This window comes from Acanthochromis polyacanthus, chromosome 7 (genome assembly GCF_021347895.1).
Source record: "Acanthochromis polyacanthus isolate Apoly-LR-REF ecotype Palm Island chromosome 7, KAUST_Apoly_ChrSc, whole genome shotgun sequence".
NCBI lineage: Eukaryota > Metazoa > Chordata > Actinopteri > Pomacentridae > Acanthochromis > Acanthochromis polyacanthus.
The window spans coordinates 18,186,464-18,195,123 of NC_067119.1; the positions used below are offsets into that span (position 1 = coordinate 18,186,464).

The 8,660-nt window shown below is 39.5% G+C and overlaps 1 protein-coding gene across 1 annotated transcript; it reads right to left on the minus strand.

Moving 5' to 3' along the window:
* Positions 1 to 3,138: 3,138 nt before the first annotated feature.
* Positions 3,139 to 6,526, minus strand: LOC110963060 (glial cell line-derived neurotrophic factor-like). Its single transcript, XM_022211240.2, has 2 exons — positions 5,890 to 6,526; positions 3,139 to 5,132 (listed from the first exon to the last, which is right to left on the minus strand). Exons 1-2 carry the CDS (start codon positions 6,110 to 6,112, stop codon positions 4,552 to 4,554), a joined length of 804 nt encoding a protein of 267 aa, XP_022066932.2. The 5' UTR covers positions 6,113 to 6,526; the 3' UTR covers positions 3,139 to 4,551.
* Between the last annotated feature and the right edge of the window lie 2,134 nt (positions 6,527 to 8,660).

Consider the following 8,660-nt stretch of genomic DNA (forward strand, 5'->3'; position numbering starts at 1 on the left):
ACTTCTCTTATCCTTTTCTATTTTCATGTTTTGAAGTACAAATTTCTGATTAAAAGGGTACTTTTATCACTTGTGAGGATAAGAAGATGTCAGATCTTGGAGCTTCTTTTGATCTGAAATAACAGGGTGAGACAGCATCGTTATTGTACTGTCGTCATACGTCTAGAATTGATAGCTGTATTGTTTTCATCTATGATGAATCTCCTTTCTCCCTCTGTGGCTGACTTCTTCATTGTCTTGTTATGTAGCCTGAGTCACGCTGACAGATTCCAGAGCAGTGCCACAAAGAGTTTCTTGTCGTTTAAAAGATCTCTTATGAAGACATGTTTGATAAAACCATAATTACATTTGGGTTATCTTTTGTATCCTTTCTCACGCCAGCTGGCACAATAGAGGCCAACAAGGCTCTACCCACAATTGCTTCATCTTGTAAACAAGCTGGTCACTGAACTTGAACTAAATTGATGAGAATTTATCAGTTATGTCTCAGCTCGCTGTGGTGAACTTCTTGTAGTGTAAATTGTGAAATCAACAGAATCTCAGAGGCTGACTAGCTGGGGGTGAGAGGGGTCGTCGTCTAGCAGCAGTGTCATCAGATAGGTTAAGTAATTATGAGAAAAACGAACTTCATATTCCCTCATGTTTGCCCAACATTGACTGCTTAGCTGTTCTAGCAGTTTTCATTAAAGTATCTATTTGAAAATCATGTAAATCTTGTATTCATATGAAGCTTTTGTCTGATCACTTTCATTCATTAATGCTCTTTAGAGTTTTTATTTAATACAATATTATCTTTAATACACCTCCAAAATTATCTTTAAGTTTACTTTTCTTTTTTTTAAACCACTCATGAATCAGTGGGATGCTTAAAGCTTTATTTTTTCAAGGGGCAATTCACCAAAATACTAAATAAATAGTTATTTGGGTTTATTGTCCAGATTTTATTATCAGAGCTTCAAAGATTTCTGCTTCAACACCAACTCAGTGAATGACTTTTATGGTTTTGTGGATTCCACAGCTAAAATCACATGTTTCTATAAATATTTTCTTTTCCTGTTTTTGCTGTTCTAGCCTCTCTGGATAACACAAAACGTGGCAAAAAGCATTTTACGTCAAACAGACTTCTCCTTTTTTCAACAGAAATAGGATTACCTAGAGCTACCTGGATTTTTTTTGCTGTATTTACACAGTGGCTTGGTGTTTAGCACTTTCACCTTGCAGCTGGAAGCATTCCCGTCTTCCTGGGGTCTTTCTGCATGGAGTTTGCATGTTCTCCCTGTGCATGCGTGGTTTTTCTCCAGGTACTCCCACTTCCTCCCACAGTCCAAAAACATGCTCAGGTTAATTTGTAACTCTAAATTATCCATAGGTGTGAATGCAAGATTGTTTATCTATAGTTAGCCCTGTGATAGAGTGCGACCTGTCCAAGGTGTCCCCAGCCTTCACCCTGAGTCAGCTGGGATAGACTCCAGCCCCCTCAGGACCCTAATGAGGATTAAACAGCGTATAGATAACAGATGGATGAATGGATAACCCTCTAAAGGTGTCAATATGCACAGTTCTGCTACTATTTAGCACCTGTTTGGAACACCATCCTCTTAACCGCTAGCACTTGTGTTGTATTACCGTACGCTCCACTGGAACATTATCCTTCATTACAAGCTCCTCTGACACCATGAACAAAAGAGCAGAGCACTCATCTAACTAATGACACTATCTTTTGCCTGTCAGTTACCTCTAATGGTTTCCTCCATTGTCCACAGGTAAAGCTTGAAAACGTGTCAGCTATTTTTTCCATAGTGGTGGTCACGGTTAAGTTAGGAATATGTTTAACCGGGCCTTAGCATCCATTAGACAACATTTTACTGAAGTGTTTGACAAACTACACTGTGGGTGTTGGGTTTGAAAAAAATATTCATACATGCAGATTTTCTGACTCTGAACAACTGGTTCATCTGTGCCTTGAAAACTAAAATAATGAGTTGGTGTACTGCATCTTTAGCCAAATAGCAGGGAAGCTCAGAATAAAATTCAAATTTACACTCACTTTCACACAAAATCCTGCTTGTTTTATGAAATCAATGATGCTTACCAGTAAAGTTATCACCTACAGGTAATGTTTAAACAGTGATATGCTTCATTTTGATAGATGAAAATGTCAAGTGTAGATACATAAACTTGTCCCTGACTTTTTCTTCATAATACCACTAGAGCAGAACTGAGAAGTTAAACATGGCCACCACTGAAATCCCAACAGTCTGGCTGCATTAATCACAGTTCTGAGCATATTTCTGGTATATGATCTAACTTCCTGTAAAAATGTCTCACAGAAACTCACTCAGTGCTGTTTGTAGAGATAATAAATTACGTAAAGAAATTTTTCAAAAAAAGGACTTCATAAGCTGAGTTTTGCCCAGTGCTTGCTGAACTAGGTAGTAGAGACTCAAAGTTCAGCAGACAGACAGACAAGGGGCTGTGAAACGTGAGAGAGCAGAAGTGGATCAGATTTCGACCACACACATTCGTTAAGCAAGACACATCTTCTCTTCTCATGTTCTCCAGTTCCTACATCTTTGTCTTCAGTATTGTCTTCTCTGGATATTGGCCACCTTGTAACCATCTTATTATTGTCCTCCCTCTCTCATCCAACATATACTTCTGCTTCATTACTCATTTGTCCATGTTGACTTTATGCTGTAAGATCCTTTGACACTCGCCTTTGATCCACTTCTTCGTCCATTACTCAGTCAGTGTCACCTTCTTTTTATTCCTATACTATACAGTACCGTACTATGCTGTATGTATGGATCATCTCCTGTGTTTAATGTTTCTTTCTGTCATTTGATAACATGAGGTTTCATTCTTCTTTTTATGTTGTCATTTCTAAAAAGGATCAATAGAGTTCAGCCCTGTTGCTCTGTTTCTCTAGTTTTACATAAAAAGTGGCGGAATGATTCATTTCTGCTGCCATTCAGTTAGAAGGTTCATTATTCCCCCAACTTGTTTTTAATCAAACTTTGTTGAACAGAATTATAGAGAGAAATTAGAAAACAGAATGTTTTCTAAATGTAATCATTACAAAGCAGACAGATTTATAATGGCATGGTGTGTTGTTGTCTGAGGACAGAGTACACTACATTGTGTAAGAATGGATTTATTAACAGTACAATCAATCGGACAGTTTAAAAGTGAATACCGTATAAAAATAAAGTGGTAGTTTGGTTTTAAAAGTGGTGACAAAATTTAGTTGAACAAACAGCAATTCATTGGAGCTGAGGACATGAAAATAGCAGTGAATCAAACTGTTCTTCCAATCATGAAACCTGTTCTTATCGTGTCAAGAGTTTAAAAAATGAAATGAAAATGCAATAAAATGACACTTGAATTGCCAAAGATTGTACAAGTATAACTGTGTGTGAACATAAACTCTAAAGGTGCCCTGTGAAGTTTTTGACCACTAGAAGTGCAGAACATTGTTGCATAAAGGTGATGCTGCCAGTTTCAGAATTCTTATGACTGATAAATGGTGGCAAAACAAGAACGGAAATAATGCAACAGTAAAGATAAAGAAGTAGAAATATTCTTGATCTTTTTGACATTGTTGTAAACAGTGCATGGTGTAAAGATTTGAATTGCAAATGCTTGATGAGGAAGAAAATGTATTCATCTCAATTGTTTGACTTAAAGCACAGAATGCGAAATGTGTTTAGATCAGAAACACTGAATCCAAACCTGTCTGTTTACAAGGAAACGCCACAGGTCATTTAGGTTTCTGAGAAAAGTTTTCACCAATAGTAGCACCATGGAGCAATTATGTGTAAAATTGAAAACTTCAAATTTAACATATTGTATATATTGTGCAAGGAAGAAAATACATTTATTACATATCCTAGACCTTTAAGAACACACACAGTGTATTGTGGTGAGAAACACTGAATGCAACTTTGTCAAGGCAACTTCACAGGAAACCTTTAATGTAAAATCTTGATGTGTACAAATTCAATTTGCAATATAAATGGGCTTTTACTGCTTTGATATGAAAATAAATCATATTTGATTTAAACCTTTGGCACACTCTGAGATATCACATCACAGTAATAAATAAGTATTCTTTTTAAAAAAACAAAATAAATATTAATAAGTTAATAAATTCAAGATTTCATAAATACATTTATGTGTGTATAACATTTTTCCATCTCACGGATATACTATGCAGCGGACAGAGTGAGTCTGTTATATCCTTTGTTCAGTCTGAGTTCAGCCTGTTTGGTTTGCGAACATCAAATCAAATCATACTAAACACGTACGTCGTAGACTGTAAGAAATTGGGGATTGTTTGATGTAGTTGAACTGGATGGAGAGGTGAAGGCATTTGTTGAGGGCAAAAACTCAGGTGATGCTTCCGTTTCTCTGTATGTATTCCTTTACTGGTGGACTGAAGTCTTACATGTTTCTTTACAATAAGAAAAAGTATTAAGGATAGACACTCAACACCACACTTCAAAGTGGCAGTAAAAAAATCTAAAACTACTTAACACTAATTCACATGACCTACACACAACCACATTTCCTGGCCGAGTGCTTCCGCATGGTGTGGTAAACCAGGCTGTCATCCAGGAAGGACAGATCGTCGTCAAACGCTGTTGGCCGACAGCAAGCCTGAGGGGGTGTGTCTCTTGAGGGAAGCTTCCTGTTGTGAACGAGGTTGTAAAGGATTTTGTCATAGTTGGTCTCCGACTTCCTGCAGGGTCCGGAGCAGTACCTGAATATCATTTCCTCACTGGAGCGGTAGCCCAAACCGAGGTCCGACACGTTGAGGTGGATCTGTTTGAGCACACAGCCCTGTCCTCGTCCTCCTCCTCCTCTAGTCCTCCGACCTGTCTCCCCTCCTCTCGCTCCTCCTCTTCCACCTTTACTACTCTCCTGGCTTGCCCCCTTCTTCCTCTCCCTTCTGTGTCGAGGCCTGCTGCTCAATCTTTCTTTGGGGGTGGAAGAGGTTGTGATAGTGATGGTGGTGGAGGAGGTAGATGAGAAGATGGCAGATGTGGTGGAGCGACGTATTCTGCTGATGGTTGCTTTTATGAAGTCCACCACATCTTCAAAGTCATTCGGAAGGGGTTCCTCCATGCTGTCTGAAAAACATTGAGAGACACGGCATTCTAACAAGGATGTATCACACTGGACAGCACATATTGTTTCACTCTAACACCCTACTGTGGCTATAGAACAGATGGATTGTTGTGTCACTCAGCTGCACATGCAAATGTGGAAATGCTAGGCTACATACTGTTTTTTTTTCTGCAGAGGAATTCCCTTTCAACTGATTCATGCAATTTACAAATGGATCCCATTTTTATCTATCCACCAGAGAATTTCATGTTTTTAAGTTACAACAGCCACAATATTCCTTCTAGCACATAACACTACACAGAACATAAACCAGCAGTTACTGAACATTTGATGAATTAAGTCATTCTCTCAAACAGTCATTAGCTGTGAAGATTTTCTACATTTTTTTTCGGCCTTTCTGACTGTAAACTGAGAACGATGATGTTTGAAATCCACAAAACAAGTCATTCAAAGACCTTTCCTTGTTCTTTAAGAAACTGAACAGAACAAAGGGTCACTGCAAATATTTTGGGGGCTGTTTTGTGCTCAAAAATCTGTCTGTTGTTTTGTAGACTTTCAGATTGAATGTAAATATTGTATTTTTCAGTGTAAATGCACCAACAGCTCCACATGTTGTCAACTGTACATGTATTCTATTGGCCACAGCTATCAATAGGCCTGTTATTATTTGTTTAAAAAACAGAGATTTGGCACATCTGCTCCTAAATCCCGTGGATATTTGGCACTTTTAGTACTCCATACAAACCCACAGGCTCTTACATTTGTCTCCTCCAGCAAAACCTTCCTCTCTGGCTGCGATCTCGGTACTACTTATGCCCGGGGAGGTGACGGTCAGACGGCTCTGGACCGGAGGCAGATCCAAGGGACCCTCCGCGGCGCGCCCTCTCCTCCTGCTGGGCTGCTGTCGGCTCTGGAGCAGCGGACTGGCGTGCAAGGCGCTCAGCAGTATCAAACAAGTGGTCAGACTATCCCATAACTTCATTGTCCACTTTAGTCCGACAGAAGGACATGGCGCGATGCAAACTCAACAAGTATCATCTGGCAGAAGCGAATGACGGCATTTTGGAGACGTTCAGGAAAAGAGACGAAGCGCACTCATCACTCAGGACTCCTGCCACTGAAAACGAAGATGATCGATGTGTCTGCGCACTGGAAACAGAACCCAATCCTTCTAGTGCAAACTGGAAACTGGCGATCACTATGCAGCGTAGCGCAACATCCAGCGCGCACAAGACAGAAGCGCAAAAACGCAAAGCCAGACTTTCCTCTGAAGTTGTCCAACAAGCCTCTGAAGACAAAAAAAAAAAAACTCCCAGTATACAGTCCGTCGCTCAGGTTTTCATTGAGTGCGCACGATTCCTATTTCACAAGGCAGTGCAGCTGCCTCCAGTTCTTCCCACTCACCATCAATCCTGACTGAGCCGCAGGATCAGCCACAGAGATGGGGAGTGCTGCTGACGTCTGGAGGTCCATCCTCTGCCTCTTCCTGTCTCCACCCATGCAGGCTGCCCTGAGAGATGGAGGCCAGATTCAAGATCGAACTTGATGTGTGGAGTTGGTGAGAGTCGTGTTATGAAAGGGTTTCAGTCTGTGTACTCAGATGGCCAAGAGGGAGAGAGGAGTTTCACACTTTCCACTAACAATACTCCAGATTCTCCTTCCTTCTTTCCAAGCTCAGCTGATATTAGGTTAGAAATGTGTTTCTCATCAGCCAGTGAAAACAGACTGAGTAGATTGTATTGCCACTTACAGCCCCAAAGTGTTTGGAATCACACTGCTTTATGCACAGATGACAAGTAATGGCAAGGGATTTAATCTGATATCAATTACAGCATCACTTAAACAGTTCTGCCAAAAAAATGTATTTCTTCTCTCTCTCCAACATTTCAGGATAGAACATCTTATTTAAATTTAATTATCTCTGAGAATCAGGATTACAGTCATGCTATTAGATTTCTTTTGGCCTTTCTCAGGTTATTTGAGCTACATATGTACTTTTTAAAAAAATGTCTACTGGAACATTTCAAGAACATGACAAATGGTGTGTGGATTCTTAATCCTGTGTAAAAGGTGAAAGTGTTCATCAGGGTGAAACTGTCTAGGGAGGGATCTCAAGACTGTGCTGTAAGTATCTGATAAGTGGTGTCAGAGATGGCCTTCTCTGTTTGGAGATGGTTGTTCCAGTTTAACGCTGATGGCTTACTTCTCTCTCTCTCTCAAGCCACTTGTCTTTGTCCTAAATGTTAACATTGTCTGAATATTGACTGTCCCTTATCCTTTAGATGTGAAGAAGGGTCTTGTCCTGAAGACCAGGATTTCCTGTGTTGAGCCATGCACTTGAGGAACGGGACTACGACTTGTCAGGTACTTCGAATACAGTCTTGAGATCCCTCTCTAAACAATTTCACTACCATTAACACTTTGAGTTGTGTGATCCTAGGAAGAGATTAAATACCTGGGATCTCCTATCAGTCAGTTAGAACTGAGGAAGCCTCTTGAATTAAGGTGAAATACTGTATCTTCAAGAACCACAAAGAACTGCAATTGCCTTCTGCTGAAGCACTTGAGATGACAAATAGTTGTTTTTTTTAAATAACAACTGTTGCATGTTTGAGTTTGGGTGAAAATATTTCTATATTCACATCCATATAGCAAATAGCTTCTGGATCAGCTTGATGGCTGCAGTAAGTGGAGCTCTTAAACAAATCAAAGTTCAGACTTTCTTTAGAAGCTATAAACCCTCTTGAAGCAGTAGTAAGTGTGAAAGAATGTGACTCAAACACATACCATCTTCTTATCTGTTTGTTGTGTCTGCCTCGGATAATTTTTTTTATTGGAGAACACAACAAAGGATAGATGTGAGAAAAACTTTGTTTAATGATTGAACCCAGAACAAAGATGAGTGAAAGCGATCTGAGGAGTTCATGTGCCTGTGTGTTGAGTGCACTCCTTCCAAGAGCAGTTAAAAGTTGTTTATTTCACTTACTCACCATGAAAACTAAGTGTATTCACACAGCTGTAATGATTTAAGACTTTGTGTTCAGGGTATAGACAGGACACGCAGTATATATCTAAGATAATGTACGCTGTATGACCTTATTTGATTCAAAGTCTTGGGGGGAAAAAAGGGTCAGTTCAGTCTTTGAAATGACCAAAACATACCAAAAGTGCAGCAATTGAAATGTCTTAGGATTTCAGACAGCAAAAGTAATTTTTCAATTTCAAGATGCGCTACATAAAAGAGCATAAGTGTTTTTTTTTATTATCAGAACTCCAGTTACCAAGTGCTAAGTCTCACAAAATCCACTTCAAATGTGCAGATCTGTCTCTGCTTTGTGTTCATTATTATGAGTAAGAAAATGTCACATCTGATTGTAAGTGGTAACACTATCGTCCACTTTCTCTGTTCTTTTGAAATGGTTGTGGTGGATAAAATGTACCACTGGCCTGGTGCACACAAAACTTTTTTTTCCAGCAAAGTCTTTCCATTTCCTCCAGTGTGGTTGAAGGTAGGCCTTAAAGTTTACAAC

Bases quoted from the DNA above. Each gene is read 5' to 3' on its own strand.
- LOC110963060 (XM_022211240.2), bottom strand. From the start codon at position 6,112: ATGAAGTTATGGGATAGTCTGACCACTTGTTTGATACTGCTGAGCGCC. The intron at 5,133-5,889 runs GTAAGAGCCTGT...AATGTTTTTCAG, and splicing joins TTTTGCTGGAGGAGACAAAT to ACAGCATGGAGGAACCCCTT.